Source organism: Bos mutus, chromosome 24 (genome assembly GCF_027580195.1).
Source record: "Bos mutus isolate GX-2022 chromosome 24, NWIPB_WYAK_1.1, whole genome shotgun sequence".
Lineage (NCBI taxonomy): Eukaryota > Metazoa > Chordata > Mammalia > Artiodactyla > Bovidae > Bos > Bos mutus.
Window position 1 is genome coordinate 7,425,511 of NC_091640.1, and position 20,613 is coordinate 7,446,123.

A 20,613-nucleotide genomic window follows, 5' to 3' on the forward strand; every position below is an offset into this window, starting at 1 on the left:
AAATCAGTGTGCATTTTGGCCTGAGGCTTCTTCTTCTTCTTCTTTTTTTTGTTTTATTCATTGGAGAAATAGAAAGATGAGACAAAAGAAAAAAATAAAAATCACACCTTGGAATCGGGACAGATTCCAGATTGTAGTTAGATCACATGTTGTGAAATCTAACAGAAGTCATCACTTCACCCACCCACAACACGTTTTGATTTGATGGGACACCCACCACGTGCTGGGCACCGTGCCAGGCCCTGTGGATACGGCGCTGGACAAGAGCTCATCTTCACCTTGAAGGGGTTTGGTTAGGTATCATAAGAAATTCAGCAGCTAAATGGGCCATTGCAAAGGATGTGGTATGTGTTTCGGTCAGGATGTGCCTAGGATTCTCAGGAAATTCAAAGGAAGAACACCTCTCTGTCTTGGGGGGTGTGCTCAGGGAGAGGACTCTAAAAGGGACGTCTAAGCTGAGACCTGCTGGGTGGAAGAAGAACAAGAGAAGTCACAGCAAAGTAACCTCTGCCCTTCAGAATATGTTCCCCAAATTATCAGCCATTAGGAGGATCAGGAATGGAGGAAGGGAGTGAGCAAATTTTCAAGACATGCGCCTCGAAAAAAAACAGCCAAGTTCAAGTGTGTCTGGCCTTGTAAGTCAGCGAGAAGTTGGATCTTCTTTTTGAGGATGGTGCGGCATTGAAGGGAGGACAAGAGTCAGGCAGGTGCTTTGGGAAGCTTCCTTTGTCCCACAACAACGTGCTCGAAAGACACTTGTGTAATAAAAGGCAGCACTTCAAGGTCTTTTGCACGCTTTCAGGCATCCATGTGCTCTGCAGAAGAGGCCAGCCTGAGGCTGCGACCCACTGTTCAACCCTGGGGCCAGGTCATGCCTTCTCTTTTGTTTGATGCCACGTTTTCTCGCCAGTATTTCCACAAACTGCATGAACTGAGCCTCAGCCACAAACCCTGTGTGTTGATTTAGCCTCCATCCCTTACTAAGTCAAAAGCATGGATAAAATTAACTCTGCTGTCCTCTGGAACAACCTAGAAACTGTTGTGTGTCTGAAACAAAGAAACTGATAGATTTGTGGGGAAGGTTCTTAGGAAACCACCAACCTGTGTGCTTTCTGTGTCAGAGAGTCGGAGAGGCAGAAAACAAAACCGAGAAGGGTATCTGGGAGGCAGCGCTCAGATCTGGGCAGAGATAAGCTTCCTGGGCCTCAGAGACTTCTGCCTCTGAAGTGCTTTGATTGGCAGGAAAACGAATGGGGAAGAAAAGGCAAAGTAACCAATTTCAGGTTTTTTCTTTTTGTGCGTGTAGTTTCAGTTCAGAGTTAGAACACTGACGGTGAAAGTGCATCCTTTCAAACTGTAGACGCTTACTGGGGGAAAGAGAAGGGACCAAAGTATATCTGACTTGGGAATGAGTCTGAGTGGCTGAAACAGTAGAGATGCTCCCAGAGAGAAGCAGGGCTGCTTGTTGATTGGTTTGAATCCTCCCGGCTGCAATGTCAGTGATTTAACTTCAGCTCTGACCTGAGGGAGCCCTGGTGTGAAGTGGGCGTGGGACCAGGAGGCTCTGGGACAAACCAAGCCCCAGCTGCCCCCAAGACACACCCCCAGGGAATGAGCGGGGTGGGGAGATGGCCTTGACTGAGAGGGAGTGAGGCCAGGAGGCCCCGATAAACAGGAAGCCCTTACCGGAGATGCACAGCGGGAAGAGGACTCAGAATGAGCCGAGCCCTTGCATCTCCAGGTTGGTGGTAACCTTCTAGAGGAAGGTTGGATGTGGTCGAACTCACGCTTTCAAACTTAATACTGATCAGGGAGAGGGGGGCTGTGGATCCAGAAGGATGACCAGCGGGGAAAACAGGCAAGTTGCTGCGGGGAAGAGCTGTGACTGACTCCAGGACGACCATTTCCACAAGCATGTAAGTTTAATGATGGGCATAGTTTAGTAAAAGGGTGTCGCTCAAAGTCCTTTTTCTGTCTGTTCCTGGGAAGGTCCGATAGTTTGGATCTTGAGAATAAGAAAACTGGGCCTTTTTACCAGTGTTGGGCTGCCTGGCTTAACCTGGTGATGGTGGTTTTGTTACTAAGTCATGTCCAGCTCTTTGCGACCCTATGGACTATAGCCCACCAGGCTCCTCTGTCCAGGGGCATCCTCCAGGCAAGAATGTGGGGGTGGGTTGCCATTCCCTTGTCCAGGGGATCTTCCCCACTCAGGGATCAAACCCCAGTGTCCTGCTTTGCAGGCAGATTCTCTATCAACTGAGCTACCAGGGAAGGCCTCTGGCTTAACCTACCTGCCATCAAGAAAGCCAGAGTGAGGATAACTTAGTCATAAAGGTTTGATCTCCAGGTGTAAATAACCCTAGGCAAGGGATGGCGAACTTCTGCGAAGGGCCGGAGAGTCAACACTTTGGGCTCTGGAGGCCGCGTGCTGTTCGGTACATTTCCTCATATGGCAGGAAACAGCCGAACGGGCATGTCTGAGTTCCCGCTGAGCTGTCTCCAGAGATGGGACAGTGGGCTGGCTTGTTCTGGGGGATCCCAAAGCAAAGTCTCTGCCTTGAATGGAAGCAAGTTTCCATGGCCCCTCAGAGGCAGCAGAACCTGTCAGAGGGAGGTCTGTGACTGGCCACCAGGCCCTGGTGGGAAAGGTTCTTTTAAGGAGACTCAGTGAAGCAGGAGCAGCCCCTGGACCCTGCTGCTCCCCTGATAGGCTGCGAGCAGGAGCCTCTGAGCAGCCAGGAGCCCCAGCCACAGGCCCCGTCAGCTCTCCCTCTGAACACTGGGGAGAGGACAGAGCTCGAGTGGTCTTGAGCCGCCCGCCTTGCCGCATTGTTCTCAGGGCTTAGCCCAGGCTTTCTGTTCCACAGCCCTCGGCTCCTGGGCATGTGGGTCGTTGTCCAGGCCGGGAGGAGGAGGTGGGAGCAGGGATGGGCTCCCGGACGCACCAGGAGTCTCGGCAGGAGCCCTGGAGGGCGGACTTGGGGAACCGAGGAGAGAGCAGGATCCTCCCAGTCTCACCGGCACTTGGAAAAGCAGAACGCCTCATAGAGAGCAGAGCAGTGCAGCTGAGGAGGTGGGGAGGGTCTGTGAGGATGGCCAAGGGAGGGGCACCCAGCCCAGGACATGTGGGGGGCATCAGCCCTGTGCGTTGAAGTCACACTTCTGCAGATTGCAGAGATGCGGTCAACGGTAGAGAAGTCAAGGAATGTGTTGATGAATGCCATCCTTGAGAATGGGCTCTTTTTTACATAGATGGCTCTATTAGGAAAAATCCTCAGCCCAAATCCCTTCATAAATCAAAAAAAAAAAAAAAAAAGGCTGCCTGCACAGCAAAAAATAGATCCTGCACAGCTTCTGTTTGTCTTCAGCTGGATGTTGATCAATAGGGCACATCCTTAGCAAAGGTGTTGCAGCTGAACCTTATCTCCAGCCCCATGTCTTTCTGCACCTTTAATTCACGTCTGTGACCTCTAGGCCCCTTGAGTGTAGACGCTTCAGAAGACAAGTGCCCTCTACTCTCTTCACCTGTTAGTAAGTTGGCCTCGGATGCCTTGGGAATGAAGGGGTTACTACAAGTTTTTGTTCATGCACACCCCTTTCCCGGTCAGCCTCCTGCATTCCCCAGTCCTCACTCCCTGGGCAAGGAGGTTCACTGAGGGTCTTTCTGTCTTTCTGATGTGAAGTGTAGATCATTTCCTTGATTCTTCTTGGATCTACTCAGGCCCCACTTGCCTTCTCCACCTCCAGCCCCCAAATCTGTCATAGTTCTCAGTGGAATGGCTCCAATTAGTCATGATATCCCTGTGGTGTGGGAGAAACCAATCCCCAAACTAGAACAGGTTTTTGTTAGGAGTCGGGAGAGGAAGATGGGCAGTGCTCGGCTCTCTTTCTAAGAATTTAAAGCAGACACTTAAGATTGGTGTCTTACGTGCCTCCAACAGATTCCACCTAGAATCGTATCAGAAGGTCTTTGAGGGCAAACAGCCTCATCCTGTCTCTCTGCACAGTCTAATCTCTTGTCATTTTCTGTCTCCATCTGCCCTCAATGGCTTCAGCTGCAGTGATTTTTTACATTTCCTCCTGGAGCTGGGATTCTTTATGCCATCAATACATGTCCCAGGAATCATGCTTGGTGCTGGAGCAACAGTGGTAAAATAGCTGCCAAGTCTGAACTCCTCTCTGGATGTCATTTAAGACCCTTTGGATCCAGACGCAACTTCATTTGTGTCCCTTCCCACCCCTCTAGGCTGTAGTCACATCATTCCTGAAAATGCCCGTGTTATGCACCTTTATCTCCTCTTTCCATTTCTCTCTGTCTTTTTTAATGATATCATTCACATTTTTCTTTGGCTGTGCTTGTGAAATCTTAGTTCCCCGACCAGGGATTGAACCCAGGCCCCGTCAGTGAAAGCGTCCAGTGCTAACCACTGGACTACCAGGGCATTCCCTCCTCTTCCCATTTCTCTACTTGGAAAGTCTCATTCAGGTGGAAAAGCCCAGGAAGAGGTGCAGCTTTCCTATGAAATCTTCCCCAAATCTGATAGAATGAATTTGTTCCTCTTTGGGATGTCATAAAACTCGATCATACAACTTGAATAGAAATGATTTAGTTTTGTTATCATAAATTGCTCCTTGTGTCTGTCTGATACGATGTGCTATACATGACTGGAAGGCAGAGACCATTCTTGTGTCTCCAGGACCTAATCAGGGTCCCTGAGACAGGGCTCAGTAAAATTTTTATCAAATTACTTACAAAACAAAGATGACAGTTGCCTCATCGGACTAGGTCACAAAACAGAGAGGAAAGGTTTTGGAAAACAGAGTGCTCTGTAGACATAAGGAAGCACTGTGCAGTATTCTACGGACACGTTAGAGTTTTGTTCTGATGATCGTTACCTTTTTTTTTTTTTTTAATAATTTTGTTTATCATGTTTGGCTGTGCTGGGTCTTCACTGCTGTGCCGGGACTTCCTCTAGGTGTGGCGGGCTGGTGCCCTGTGTGGGCTGCTCACCGTGGTGGCTTCTCTGGTTGCAGATCACGGGCTCTGGGCGCTCGGGCTTCAGTGGTTGGGCTCCCGGCTCCAGAGCACAGGCTCAGTAGTGGTGGCGCACGGGCCTAGTTGCCATGCTGCACGTGGGATCTTCCCAGACCAGGGATTGAACCTGTGTCTCCTGCATTGGCAGATGAATTCTTTACCCCTGAGCCACCAGGGAAACCCTATCATTACATTTCTGATGTCACACTTGAAGTTCCCACAGTAGTTACTGATGTGAAGGAGAAGACACATACTGGCGAATTTTTTAGATGGAATCACATAGGCTCATAGTCAGCATCAGGCAAAGGTGCCTTTAATGGTTCCTGCTCCCTGTTTTCTCCATTTTTAACCCACCTTTTATTTCGACCGTTTCATCAGGGGGTCAGGTGCATTCTTCTTCATTGTCTCTTGTAGTATGCTCCCAGCAAGTTCTCAGGAAACTGAATATTGTTTTACAAGAGAAGGAGAGCAATGATGCACCTCCTAGGATTATGTAAGATGGAAGCATCAGGAGAAATTGGGTGAAGGGTACACAGACCCTCTCTGTACTTTTTCTGAAAATTTCTGTGCTGCTGCTGCTGCTGCTAAGTCGCTTCAGTCGTGTCCAACTCTGTGCGACCCCATAGATGGCAGCCCACCAGGCTCCCCCGTCCCTGGGATTTTCCAGGCAAGAACACTGGAGTGGGTTGCCATTTCCTTCTCCAGTGCATGAAAGTGAAACATGAAAGTGAAGTCGTTCAGTCGTGTCCGACTCTTTGCGACCCCATGGACTGCAGCCAACCAGGCTCCTCCGTCCATGGGAGTTTCCAGGCAAGAATACTGGAGTGGGTTGCCATTGCCTTCTCTGGAAAATTCCTGTGACTTTACAATTATTTCAAAATAAAAAGTTAAAAAAAACAACGGTGTATTTGTATATAACCCGAGCCACACTCTGGAGGGCCTTCTGCAGTCCCTTAATTTACCCCCAAAGCAAATGCCTGAGGTCAGCAAAGAGGCAGAGGTGACGGGTTGGCTGTGACAGTGGGCCACCCACGCTGGTAGAGTTCAGGCCCCTCCTCACACCTGGCAGACTCTGCTCCCCTCTCTTGTTCTCAGTGCAGACTCCCTGGCCCTCCTTCCATGGGGAACACCACCACCTCTTCCCCATCCCCTGCCCTGCTTTGTTTTCCTTCGTACACTCACCGCCTCACCACACCCCATACTTCCTTATTTTATTTTCTGTCTCTTCCCACTGGAAGGTAAGGTGCATGATGGCAAGGATTTTTTTTTTTTTTTTAATTTATTGGTCCATCCTCATCACCTAGAGCAGAGCCAGGCACCGAGCATGCGCTCAGACCACATTTGTTTGATGAGCGAGTTTTTTGTAGAAAACGAAAGCTTGAAAATAAGCCATTTCCCCAAGAGAGAAGTAATTCGAATCTACCCATCCTTGCGCGAGTGAGCCTGACTTTGAACCTCAGACCTTTTTTCCTGTGTTCACACTTCAGATAAAGAAGACGCTGCTGATAGGATCTGAGAGGAAGGAAGCAGTGCCTGCTGGCAGGGCTCTGCAGATGACATTATAAATTGTCCTTCTAGAAACTGGCCTCCCCGACGGCTTCCAGAGATGGATCACCTCACCCTCCTCTTGGCAATTCTTTATGTGTACACAGGTAACAATAATGTCTTCATTTAAAGAATTTACTCCTTTTTCAAGTCTTATACTGTGACACGTTCAGAATTTATGACGCTCTGGGTTGGTCTAGATAACTTCTCACTTGTTCAGAAAAACTACAAGTTGTGAATGCCCATAATCAGCAGTGGAAACCTTTTTAGGCTAAGATAGAAACTGCCAGCCTTTACCGTGATTCCAATGTATTTATAAGTATTTACAAGACTATCTTCCTAGGTCTAGAATAAGTTTCTGATATCTCTCTGGTGTTTCAGTCTAATTGAACTCACGTGATGACATGTCTTTCAGCGCCATGTGAAGAGATTTTTTGGGACACGACTGTTAAACTTGCTAAGAATATGACCCTAGAATGTGTGTATCCATTAGCGGACACTGTAACCCAGATGGAGTGGTTCAAGATTAAGATGGAGAGAGAGTCCATGGCCATTTTCAACCCTGCATTCCATGGGATCATAAGAGAGGCCTACACTGATAGGGTCTACTTCTCAAATCACACCATGGCCTCTAACGACATGACCCTGTCCTTCCACAATGCCTCTGAGGCGGACGTGGGCTTCTATTCCTGCCTCCTGCATACTTTCCCACACGGAACCTGGGAGAAGGTGATACAGGTGGTCCCACCAGGTAAGTGACATTTTCGTTTACCTTTTCACCCACCTCCAATATTTGGTTCTACGAAGACCATGTAGCAACTGTGAAATGCCTTACCCTATTTTTGTGTCATTTCCCAGTTGCATTTCTAGATTCTATATTGTTGTTTGAAAGAAATAATACCGTGAATCAATTCCATTTTTCTTAATGTGCTATCATCTCGTGAATTCAAATGTCATGGGAGAAAGCACAGGCTTTACCTTGCCTTGATGAGAACTTGAACCTCAGTGAAGCTGCTGTGGACAGTGTTTGGGTTCTGGGGCCAGTCACCTGCTGTGTGGTGGTCCCATTTCCTTTTGCAAGACTCCAAGTGCTTCAGCTCTGCGCATTCAGTCCTTTCTGTGACAGCAAATCTGGGTTTATTAGTGAGTCCTGGGCAGGGTTCAAGCCCTGGCTCCTGTTTTCTCTTCACCCAAGTTTCACTAGAGAGGATGCTTTAGAAGTTGCAAGCTGTCATTTCAGGAAGAATCAAATGAGCTCTTTAAGTGTTTCCTGCCATGTCTGCCAGTGACTGTGGTTCAGTGCTTAGTGAGTGAGTGAGTCCTGCGAGGAATACCCACATGGATGGGGTATTATATTTGGAAAAACTCGGTTTTAAAGCCTTTACTTCCTTTATAACCTTGAATTAGCTGCTCAGTCTCTCTGAATCTCAGGTTCCAAAACAGCAAATTGAGTTAATAGCTCCATTCTCTTTGTTGAATGGTTTAGGGATCAGATATGTAAAGAACTCGGTCCTCGATAGCCGGGGAATTATTATTATTGGTAGGTATTATTATTGCTTGTGCTTTTACTTTATTTTTAAAAAATTTAAACAGTTTTTCTTCTGTTATTTTTGGCTGTGCTGATCTTCATGGTCGCGTGGGCTTTCTCTAGTTGTGGTGAGCAGGATCTCCTCTCTCATTGCGGGGTGCTGGGTCCTCCTTGCGGTGGCTCCTCTTGTGGCTCTTGGACCCTGGCACGCTGGCTCAGTCATTGTGATGCACAGGCCTGGTTGTCCCATGGCACGCAGGTTCTTCCCAGACCAGGGCTCAAACCTGTGTCCCCTGCATTGGCAGGGGGATTCTTTACCACTGGACCACCAGGGTAGACCTGTGCTTTTGATGCAAAATGACTAACGATGACATTTTTAGATAGACTGGGTAAGGCAAAAGTTCGGGACTGTGTGTTTCCTGTCTGGTGTCTCTCAAGTTATATCCCAAACAGACCTCCAGCAGAGCACACCATATACCACCTGATACAGTGCTCTCTTTTTAAGGAATCTGTATTATAAAGAACAACTCACAGTAGTACATAGGAATATCTAATGGTCAGGAGGTGAGACAAACTTCCATGTGTTAGTTTTCCCTTTAGCTAAGCTTAAGAATAATTCTGTGCATATGAATGAGCCTTTCAGAGTGTCAATCAGCAAAATCTCTCCTTAAATACTCACTTATTAAAGACCTCATTCATCACTCAAGCTCTCATTTGCTGGTGAAAGCTATTAAAAGCTGTTTGCACGTCTTCAGTGTCTCGTCCACTCTGATGAGCCACTCAGGTGGGGCAGAGGATGACAAGGGTCTTGGGGTGAGCTCTTGGATGCATGGCCTGAACCACCTGGGCCAGAAACCGATATGCTTCCCCACCCTGCCTCAGGCTGCGAGATTTTGTAGTTTGGGTTCCAAGTCAGGTATTCTGATCTCTGTCAAAGAACAGTCAACTGAAAACAGGTGCAACTGAAACGGACCCAACACCGTAAACCAGCTGTACTCCAGTGAAATGAAAACGTGAAAATACTGTGTTATGAAGCAGCAGCAAGGTAATATATTTTTCATGGGTGTATTTGAGATCTGTACAGACTTTTCTGCTTCTTTCAAGGTCTTGATTCAATAAGATTTATTAGCACTGTCTTCTTTATATGAAAAAAAAAACGCTTTGTATAAAAGTTTGTATTTTTCTGTCTCTAGAACTGACATGTCTATGCTCAATTGTCTTAACCACTGTGAGTGAGAAAGGCTTTTCTTTTAAAAAAAAAAAAAAAAAACAGGTAGAGTGCTGGTTACTAGGGCGGGGAGGTGGGAAGTTGGGGAGATACATGTTGGTCAGAGAACAAAGTTGAAGTTACATGGATGGAATCAGTCTAGAGACCCAATGTTCAGTGTAAAGACCATAGTTAATGTCATCATCTTGAACACTGGAGGTTTGCTAAGAGAGTAGATGTTGGGTGCTCTTCTCAACAACAGCAGCAAAATGTAACTGTGGGGAGAAGATATGTGAATTAACTTGACTATAGCAATTATTCTACATACCATTTTGTGGTATAGGCCCTAAATATATACAATTTTTATTCGGAACAAAAACATGTAGCTTGACCTCTTCTGAAGGTTTAAGGATACAGGGTAGCACTAAATTACTGAGAACTAAATTATGGTTGCCACCCCAAGGTAGGATTTGTAGCACCATGTACGAATGACTTCGGCAATATTTTCCCTCATCCAGATTTATTTCTCCCTGTTGTTATTTTGAGGAAAAGGGAGATCTCTGCCATATGGGACTTTTTCAGAAACTGTGGTGAGATTGTCAGTCAGTCACCAGTCAGAGAAAAGGCCAACTCTCCTTGTTGCCGGAATTCTGATGATGGTATTCTTAAACATATTTTGCTGTTGTTTTTGATCATTTATATTTTTAAAGGATAGATTGCATTAACCAGCCGGTGAGAGTATTTCATTCACTTTTGAGATCTGGAGGGTTTCATTTTTTCTTTTAAGCTAAGAATGATAGTGAATTTATAAAATATAGTAGCTATATTTCAAAATTAATCTTAACTATACTTAAGCTCTTCCCCGCGTGCTTTATTTTGCAGAACGTATTTATCTGTTTACTTTGGGATGTGCTGGGCCTTCCTTGCCATGCGTGGGCCTTCTCTAGTTGCAGCGAGCAGGGTACTCTCTAGTCGCAGCGCGCGGCTCTCATCGCACTGGCTTCTCTTGTTGTGGAGCGCTGGCACTGGGCCTGCGGTCTTCAGTCGTTGCTCCGTGGCGCGTGGAATCTTCCCTCACCAGGGATCGAGCCTATGTCCCCTACCTTGGCAGGGGGACTCTTAACCAGGGCACTACCAGGGAAGTCCCATGTGTGCTTTAGTGCATGTCAGGGTCTACAAACATCACCTGCTTGTATAACGCAGAGGGGTAGTTATCTACTTAACAGTGAAAGATTGGACTCAGAATCCAGAGATCTTCATGTGTACAACAGATTGTAAGATCTTTAAAAAGATGAAAGAATTGAGCCATGTGTGCTCTAAATATACAGATTTCTCCCTTTACTGAAAGTTGATAGTGTGCGAGGAGCTCAGTCAACCTTACTGAGGTCTTCTCGTTTAACTCCCCCTCCTTCCCACTTGGATGTAGATGTAACTTAGATTTGAGGGTGAGGACACTGAAGGGAAGTGAGGTCTAGTGACCTGTCCAAGTTCTCAGGCTTTGTGTCCACTGGATCGAGTTGCAAGTAGAGGACAGGAAGTGCCGGCTCAGGGGACACGTGAGCAGGTGGGGGCTGAGGGGACACCCGTCATTGCTGGTCCCTGCGGTCCTTCTCCTCCTTGAGTTTTCAGCACAGATCTCCTTCTGGATAAATGATATTGTTAGTGCAAAATTATGTGAAAATGTGCGTTCCCTTCAGAGCAGGCATTTCTTAATCAGTAACTGATTTAGAGCATTTAATGGCAAGAATGGCTACATTTATTTCAGTGCCTCATGGAAAGATATACTGAGGCATCTCGAGAGGGGACAATTCAAAGGCAGCCCTTTCATGGAAGAGTTTGTGGAGGAAGTGGGGTTGTGGAGAAAATGACTGTGTAACCCACGTGTCTCTGGCTTCACTAGTCAGGGTGAATGTAGTTACATTGATGGAAGTGTCCCCCCAAATGTGTCATGCACCCCAAATTCTCCATCAGCTAACTCTGACCAGATTAGCTAAATCTGACTCATGCCAGGTGTGCATGAGGTAGATACTTTTCCTCTGGTTTAATGCTCATGAAACAAGGTGGGGTCGGAGGTAACGTGTTCCCGTTCTGTGTGTGCTCAGTTGCTCAGTCATGTCCGACTCTTGGCTATTCCACAGACTGTACAAAAGAGACTACAGTCTCTCTTGCAAAGAGACTGACGGTGGGACTGGACTCTTTGTGACCCCATGGACTGTAGCCCACCAGGCTCCTCTGTCCATGGGATTTTCCTGGCAAGAATACTGGAGTGGGTTGTCATTTTCTCCTCCAGGGGATCTTCCCAACCCAGAGACTGAATTCGCATCTCCTGCATGGGGAGGTAGGTTTACAACTGTGCCTCCTGGGAAGTCCAAATACAGCTGAGGAAACCGAAGGGTCATTAGCCAATTCAAGGTTGCCGAGTTGCAACACCAGGGTGAGACCAGGTGGTATTTTCAAAGAATGAGAAGGAGAGCTGGATGCCAGCAGAGTGGGTGTGAACAAGGAGGCTTAGGAGGAACAGGTCCTGCTGGACCTGGAGGACTTGGAAGGATCTTTTAAAAAATTATGATATGATTGCTGTACAGTATGATATAAGCTGGGCTTCCATGGTGGCTCAGACAGTAAAGAATCTGCCTGCAAGCCTGGAGACCCGGGTTCAACCCCTGAGTCGGGAAGATCCCCTGGAGATGGGAATGGTAACCCACTCCAGTATTCTTGCCTGGACAATCCCATGGACAGAGGAGCCTGCTGGGTCAATGGGTTCACAAAGAGTTGGAACACAACTGAGGGACTAACACACACACACACACACGCACACACACACACACGATATAAATCACAGGCATACAGTGTAGTGATTCACAGTTTTTAAAAGTTACACCTCATTTATGGTCATTAAAAAATATTGGCAATATTCCCCTGGTGGCTCAGATGATAAAGAATCTGTATGCAGTCCAGGAGACCCAGTTCGATCCCTGAGTCAGGAATATCCTCTGGAGAAGGGAATGTCTACCCGCTCCAGTATTCTTGCCTGGAAAATTCCATAGACAGAGGAGCCTGGCGGGCTACAGTCCATGGGGTCGTAAAGAGTCAAACACGACTGAGTAACTAATACTCCCTGTGTTGTACAATATATCCTTGTAGCTTATTTAATACATAATACATTTTTACAAGGAATTTTTTAGCATAGCCTGGGGGAGGGAAAGAGAGAAAATGGAGGGAAAAAAGTGGGGGTGCTGATGGCCACGAGAAGGGCATGGGGAAGTCTGATTCAGGCAGACAGAGACTGGATGGTGTGACTGGAGGGCAGAGCTCCAGGTCTCACCTGAGCCTCATTCGGGGCCCCTCACTGCCTGAGAGGCGGCCTCGAGGTCACAGAAGGAACTGTGACGGTGGGACCCTCTCTCTGTGCTCACAGCAGAGGTTCTCTGTGGGCCCAGCTAAGGTTTTATACAGTAGATTCTGTGTTTAAAAAAAGAAGCCAAAGCCCACAAAGCAGCAGAAAGTCAGAGAAGAGCCTGGAAATGTTGGACGGCCCAATGTCGCTGTGCCTGATGGAGTTTGAACTTGACTCTGCAGTGTAGACCATCGGAAGTCTCTGAATGTTTTCAGAGGGAGACACATAATAAACCAGTTTTTTCCCTCACCACCTATGTTAAACTCATTGCAGCCGTATAGAAGGGGAAGAGTTGAAGGGCAGGTGAACAAATATTAATAGTATTTTATGAGTTGGAATGCTTATCCACTGGTGACAGGAGTGCAAGTTGGTGGATCTATTGTGTTAATGGTGATGGTAATACTCAGGGCTGTTCAGAGAAACAGAATCAATACCATGTGTCATGTGATTTTGGATAGGGCAGGCCAGCAGGTGGAGACCCAGGAGGACCCAGTGATGGTGCAGATGCCATCGGGAAGCAGCCTGCTGAAGGGGGGAGGGGGCGGTCTTTTTCTTGTATTCAGACCTTCAAGTGATTGGATGAGGCCCACACACATTAGGGAGACCAATCTTCTTGCTCAGCAGTCACCAATTTAAATGTTAATCTTCACTAAAACTGACTCATTGGAAAAGACCTGATGCTAGGAAAGATTGAGGGCAAAAGCAGAAGAGGGCAACAGAGGATGAGATGGTTGGATGGCATCACTGATTCAATGGACACAAACTTGGGCAAACTCTGGGAGATGGTGAAGGAAAGGGAGGCCTGGAATGCTGCAGTCCGTGGGGTCACAAAGAGTTGGATACAACCTGGCAACTGAACAACAACTTAACCAAAACCACTCTCCAAATTAACACCCTAAATTTAGCCATCACATCTATTTGGAAAATGATACTGCTTTAGTTAAAGAATCCAATTCCTAAGACCTAATCATTCCACCCCCTTGTGTATTCTGGGGATTGCCCACATGTAGGAGACATGCCTGAGAAGGTTTAGGCAGCAGGTTGCTGTGACAGCCTACAAATGAATGACTGATCACGGTGCTCCCCGACCAGGATGAATTTGGGGAACATCATGTGAGAGGAAAAAAGCAAGGGTTTCTGGAGAACACATAGGGTACGATTCCTTTCCTTTATAGTTTAGAAACATGCGGGGCTAAGCGATATGTTACTTAGAGATGCACACATGTGCTGAAACTCTGAGGAAAGCACAGGCTGGAAAGAGATGGAGTCAAGGAGAGACATGAGGGTCTTCAGAGTTCCCAGTCAGGTGTTTTTCTTATCCAGGAGCTTTGTTTCCCATCTGTCTTAAAAATGTTTCATGAAATTCCTCTCAAATCTATTGAATTTCTAAAAAAAAAAAAAAAAAACAGTGAAGAATGCACTTGCGATTTTGAGCGTTCACAGATAATTATCTAAATTAACGGTGAGATCTTCATTCTGATTTGGGCTAGAGGTCCAGAAGAGGGAAAACGGTCCAAATTTTTATAATCCAAGGGCTGAAAAATGATGGTTTCATTTAAAAAGATGGGAACTTAGGAGATGGCTTGTCTTGGAAGAGAGGAAGTAACTGCAAATGGTTTCAAATACATTGAGTTGAAAAGTAGCCTTTGACCAGTTAATGGGTTGGGATTATGGAACAGAGAACCAAAAGAAAGTTGAGGACTGAAGACATTTGGATGATCACCCAGCACATGTGAAGACGGCAGTTAACCAATCAAGTTCTTGTGGGTGGGAGGAAGCTGAGACCATCGCGTCACAGGATGGTCACACTGAAGCTGGTGGGGAGCATTCGTGTTACAGACTGGAGAGGACTGGGGGCAGGGAGGAGGGAAGTGGGGGACACTCAAGCAGGACAGGGGCTCTTGGTGTGGGAGCTACTGTGTTCATGGCAGAGGTGCTCTGTGTCGCTGTATCACGCAGGCTTCTCACCCTATCTTCTTCGGCACTCCAGCCCCACCTGCTCCCATCTCAACTCGGACAGTGAGGGTGTTCCTTACTGTCTCCTTTCTGGTTTTGTTCTTTCCTGGGTGGGATGAGACTCCCTGTATGTCGTCCATACTTGGCCTTACTACTACTACTACTAAGTCGCTTTAGTCGTGTCCGACTCTGTGCGACCCCATAGATGGCAGCCCACCAGGCTCCCCCGTCCCTGTGATTCTCCAGGCAAGAACACTGGAGTGGGTTGCCATTTCCTTCTCCAATGCATGAAAGTGAAAAGTGAAAGTGAAGTCACTCAGTCGTGTCCGACTCAGCGACCCCATGGACTATGGCCTACCAGACTCCTCCATCCATGGGATTTTCCAGGCAAGAGTGCTGGAGAGGGGTGCCATTGCCTTCTCTGACACTTGGCCTTAGATGGGTCTTATCGCTATGCCCGTCAATGTCAATATTTGCTCTTGTCTTGTCAGTTGGTTTTTCTAAAGTTGTGGTATCTCAGGATTTAAATTTATTTAAAGCTGGAAATGGGAAAGTGGCCCAGATCTGGCAGGTAGACCTGGCTGGGCTGATTTGTGGGAATGACATCACTCATCCACTAATTCACTCATCACGGCTTTATTGAGAGCCTGATCTATTTAAAATAATGTCTGTGCTTGGGAAACTAGAGAGACACGATCTTAGCTCTAAACCGTACACAAAGTATTAGGGGAGATAGAAGTTGTGTATCGCAAATTATAATTTAAAGCCAAGAGTAAGTGCTATTTACTTTCAACCGGGAAATTCAGGATAAATTTCCTGGAAACAGGGAATTTGAAGTTCACCCTGATGGAGGTAAATTTGAATATTTGGATAAGGAGATAGTAGCATTCAGGAGAATCACTTCAAATATTATCTAAAAAGTACACAACTTTGGCTCTGCTTTAACCCACATTGCAAGACAACACCTAGGCGTGTGCTTCTCTGGTGGCTCAGATGGTAAAGAATCTGCCTGCAACGCAGGAGACCTGGGTTTGATCCCTGGGTTGGGAAGATGCAGTTTATTCTGGTTTACAGTTCATGGCTTGGTTTATTTCAGCGTGTTGCTGACTTAATGCTTCAAGAGGCATAGGAATCCAGATGTATTTGGAAATTATATTTTACAATCTATCTCAAGATATTTTCATACTCTCAATTCAGCTGGTGTGTTATCTATCCCAAATTCAGAAGAAAGGAAGAAAACAGAGAAACTAACACTACCTTATATATTAGTGACAAGAGATGGAGGAGGATACTGAGTCTAAAAGGCTTCTTTGTCTTTCAGTGGTAATTCCAGACGGGACTAAGAGGCCACTGGAAAGGGTCTTTCTTACTCTCCCATTACAAGTGTCACCAGGACACACCAGCATGTCTCATCCCTGCCAGATTCTTTCAGTTTTGCCCATCAGATGCATGCTCTTGCTTTGAAGTTGGATTTTTTTATTTGTTTGTTTAAGTGAGGTAGAAAAATTCTTTCACATTTACTATTGAAAGAATTAACAAATGATTACTAATAGATAATAATAAATGATATTAATAAATACCAAACTCAAGATCTTAAGGTCCATTCTTAAAAGCTCAGAAGTAAGTCATGAGCGTTTCCCCATCTATACAACTGTGTGTTGTACACATATATGAGAAGAAAAATGCGTTCTCTAAAATGTTACATTTCAGTAGTTTTTCATTTAAGGAAGGGAAAAAGATATTAAATAGTGTCAATAAGAAATAGCCAGCTGAGGAAAGCAGAAATATTTTAAAGGCTGAGAAATCTCACTCCTTAATGAAATAAAATAGCAGATAGAGGAGGCAGACGATAAAGAGCATCTTAAGACGTGTGGAGAGCGAGTTCACGGTCACTGAACTTCTCAAGGGTGAAATTAATGGGAGCCTGAAAGTGGAACAGTCACCAGTACGCGGGCCATGCTTGCTTCTACTGACTCGCTCTCTGGTCGCTAAACCTAGAGGAGATGCTTGAGATTCATCATGAGATTCAACTCTCGGTCTTCGGGGTAGAGCTCTGTAATAAAAAATCAAAAAGGGAGACATAAAAAACGACTCTGAAACAAGGCAATACTGGATTTGTACACAAAATTAAACTCAACAATTGAGTGGCTGGTGAAGTTCAGTTTTGTTGTTCTCCAGTCGCTCAGTCGTGTTCAACTGTGCGACCCCATGGACCGCAGCACACCAGGCCTCCCTGTCCTTCATCATCTCCCGGAGTTTGCTCACACTCATGTCCGTTAAGAGCCATCCCGTCCTCTGCCTCGGTTTTAATGAGAGTAGTTTTTTCTGTTCATCCATGCCGGGGCACAGACCTCTCTCTGGGGTGTTGCCTGCGAGCCCTTTTGGATCACTCAATCCCTCCCACTCTGCCAGGCCTCTGCATCCCTGGAGAGAATGGTCATGCAGGCTTGTGGGAAAATGCACCCAGGCCGTCCAGAGCAGGGGAGGCCACTGGCTGTGCTCCTTGCCCGCGGGCGTTTTTGTTGACTTCACAAGCCCACTCCTTCCTTGACCAGCTGCTCTCCTTTCCCGGGGTGGGGGATGGCTTTGGTGGGACCGCAGGAAGGTGCGCTTCACTCGCCTGCAGCCCTCGAAATCGCCTTAGTGCCGCGCAGACACACAGCTCTCGGGTTTCCCTCCTCCAGCTCACACTCTTCTGTCGCTCGTGACCACAGCCCTTCTCTCCCCAGCGCTCAGGTGGCTGCCAACCGCAGCCTCTGGAACACGCTTCCTCTGCCTGCCGAGTGGGTGCTGCTGGCGTGTGGGTGTGAGTGCAGGGTGGGGACTGTGGCTTCAAGTATGAGTAAGAGCCACCCCCTCCACTACCCCTGGGTTAACTGGAACCCCTTCAGCCCACACACGCCGAGACCCTCCTCTGCACCATCTCAGCTTCTAGATTCTTAAAAAAAAAAAAAATTTCTCCTATGAAGGGGTGAGAAGGTGTGTTCACTGCACCTTTGCTCAGAAGCTTCTCGTAGGATTAGAGGTGGTGTCAGGGACCTTCAAAGAAACCTTATGGGGACAGGCATCCTGACAGTACTGACTGAGTATAAAATGATACTTTTGCATTTTATTAGATAAAAATGCTGGATTTTGGATGTTTAAAAGCGGAGAAATGAAAATAAATAACTGAAGCAAGGTGAAAGGTCAAGCTCTCAGGGCCAGGGGCTTGAGACTCCGCAACCCACTGTCTCTTTGAGCTGATGCTGGGGCAGGGGGCTGGTTTAGTATAGACAGAAAATCACTTGGTCTCTGCCTTTGGTTCCTGGTTTTTGTTTTCCTTTCGTTTTTATAGGGAGGGGAGGTCGCAAGCAGGATGGTTCTTCTGTTCCTTCAGGCACATTTCTGAAGACAGTTAAGATTTTGAAACCATTAAGAATTTTAAAGTTTATCAAGTCCATCCTTCAGGGATCAATGCGAAATTATTCCTCCAGGCACCATCTCTTCTCCTTACTCCACAATAGTTTTAATTAAATAACGTAGCTGATGGGGCTTCTGCTACTTCCCTGGAGAGATTATTCACTACCCAATAAATCTCAATGTGAGAAAATTTTCCCTGACTTCAGCCATTTAACCCACTTACATTAAAAAAAAAAAAAAGTCTTCATAATCTGCCTAGAGAGAAAGACCTGTGTTCCATAGAAGATTGATAGAGAAAGCTTTCTAAGGACGAAGATATTAGATGCAGAATTCACATTTAATAACTCTGTGAATAGCCACATGCGTCATACCTGCTGGGCTTAGTGGGGCCGGTGAGGATGGTGTCTGAGCATGAATTCTGTTCTGCGTTTCTGTGCACCGTTTAACTACCGGAATACTTAAGGAACTTAACAGTCTCATTTTGGCAAATTACCTCTTAAGACCATATTTGTCCCATTTCTTGCCAGGCTACGTGAAATCCTGTATGCTATTAATACCAACACTGGCATTTCCAGAATAGTGTACCAAAGGGGCATGCCTGTGTACAGGATACTTTCCTTCTTGACATAGAAAGACCCCAAGACTTCAGAAAATTTTAGATCATCTACCTAATCTCTTCCACTAATGGACAGAGTACATTTATTTCTCTTTACAAACTGGATGCTACTGTTGAAAGTGGATGCACCTGCCATTTTACATCTGAGAAGCAGCCAGGGATTCCATACTTGTCTCTGAGGCAAAGCTCAGTGACATTAGCATATGTCCCCAAATGAGATTATTTTGTGTCCCATTAGCTTGTGACACCACAATTCTCAAGTTATGTCCCTGCTATCTTTTAAGAAACATAGTTGCTCATTTAAATAAGTCAAAGCATATCTATTTAACATAGGACTTGCTACTTCTTCCTCCGGTTTTCCTGAAATCCTACAAATGTTTCCAAAAAGAATGAATATTTAATAAGATGGAAACATTTCTAATCACAGGCATTGTGTTTCTTTAAGCTGACACAGTGTTTGAATTTTTATTCTGAACACAGCCCTGACTATTATGTTTTCAGTGGAAGTAGTACAGTGGAACCAGAGGGCTAGTTATTACACCTTACTGTTGAAAGACACTTTGGGATGTTCTTCTTTTATTGGATGAATGTTGATAATAGTAATTTAAAGCATTTTAAGTCCTCTCTGAAGATACTGAATAGACATTTACAGTTTGCTGTGAGGAGAAGGAGAGATGAGGAAGAAGGTCATTATTTTCGAGAAGCTTATAATCTAAGACAGGGAAGTAGGTCCTCTGCGTTATGTAAACACATGGACCAAGTGGCCGTGATGTCCGGTGGAAGTTGATGAGCAGCGGAGAATAACATGTGAGGACTAGCTCACCGCTTGGGGGACCTTGAAAGCTGTCTGCACCAACTGGGAATCTAGGTAGGATTCCAGGGGAAAATGCATCAGGGGAAAAATCCCATAAAAGGGAAACACTCTTTGCATTTGGGGCAAATGAAAAAGATCACAGGAGTGGAGGAAGGGCAGTAGTGGAAGGTGTAGCTTTGAACTTCTTCAGTGTTTAATAAAGTTTCCGAACCGTGGAAGTGGCACGTCAGTCATGATTGCAGCCATTATTTGGGACCATTCCTGCGGCAGATGTGTGTGGGATCACTTAGAGGCAAGGCAGGGAGAAGACAGATGGGAGACTAGGAAGCAAGGGGAGGGAGTGTGCATGGCCCACCAGTGCACAACCAGATAAGGCTTTCCCCTCCTCAGGTGCCTGCTTCCCGCCCCCTTCCAGCTTCCCTTCAGTACATAGTTATGGAATGTTGGCTGTGTGAGGTTTGAGGGTACACAGAAATGTCCCAGTCTCTGATCTCCAGCTTAGGGATCATTTTTAATGCCATTCAATATACAGAAGAGGTGCTGGTTGTGACAGGGTTGTGGGGATAGTAGTGTGTGTGTGTGTGTGTGTTGGAAGAATGGTTGTTGGCAGGGGAGGGGGTCATTCAGGAAGCCTCAGAAAACAAAAGATGCTTGAGCTTACTCATAGAGGGAGGTTAGAAACCTCTTACGCTGGAGGATGATTGAGCTGTTTGCAGGACAGCCCTCCTGCTAGAGGGAGCTTGTGCTAATAGTCATTGTTGTTCAGTCGCTTAGACTGAACTCATGGACTGCAGCATGCAGGCTTCCCTGTCTTTCACTGTCTCCCGGAGCTTGCTCAAATTCATGTCCATCGAGTCAGTGATGCCATCCAACCATCTCATCCTCTGTCAAACCCTTCTCCCACCCTTGATCCTTCCCAGAGTCAGGGTCTTTTCCAATGAGTCAGTTCTTCGCATCAGATGGACAAAGCACTGGAGCTTCAGCTTCAGCATCAGTCCTTCCAGTGAATATTCAGGGTTGATTTCCTTTAGGATGGACTGGTTGGATCTCCTTGCTGTCCAAGAGACTCTCAAGGGTCTTCTCCAACACCACAGTTCAAAAGCATCAATTCATGGT

At 46.2% G+C, this 20,613-nt stretch overlaps 1 protein-coding gene across 1 annotated transcript in view; it reads left to right on the top strand.

Moving 5' to 3' along the window:
• Positions 1 to 1,333: 1,333 nt before the first annotated feature.
• CD226 (CD226 molecule) overlaps positions 1,334 to 20,613 on the top strand; it is a 93,033-nt gene continuing 73,753 nt past the window's right edge. The window contains exons 1-3 of the mRNA XM_070361733.1: positions 1,334 to 1,916; positions 6,523 to 6,687; positions 6,996 to 7,331. Of these exons, the coding sequence (XP_070217834.1) occupies positions 6,642 to 6,687; positions 6,996 to 7,331 (382 nt within the window). The 5' untranslated portion in view covers positions 1,334 to 1,916; positions 6,523 to 6,641. The remainder of the gene's footprint in view (positions 1,917 to 6,522; positions 6,688 to 6,995; positions 7,332 to 20,613) is intronic.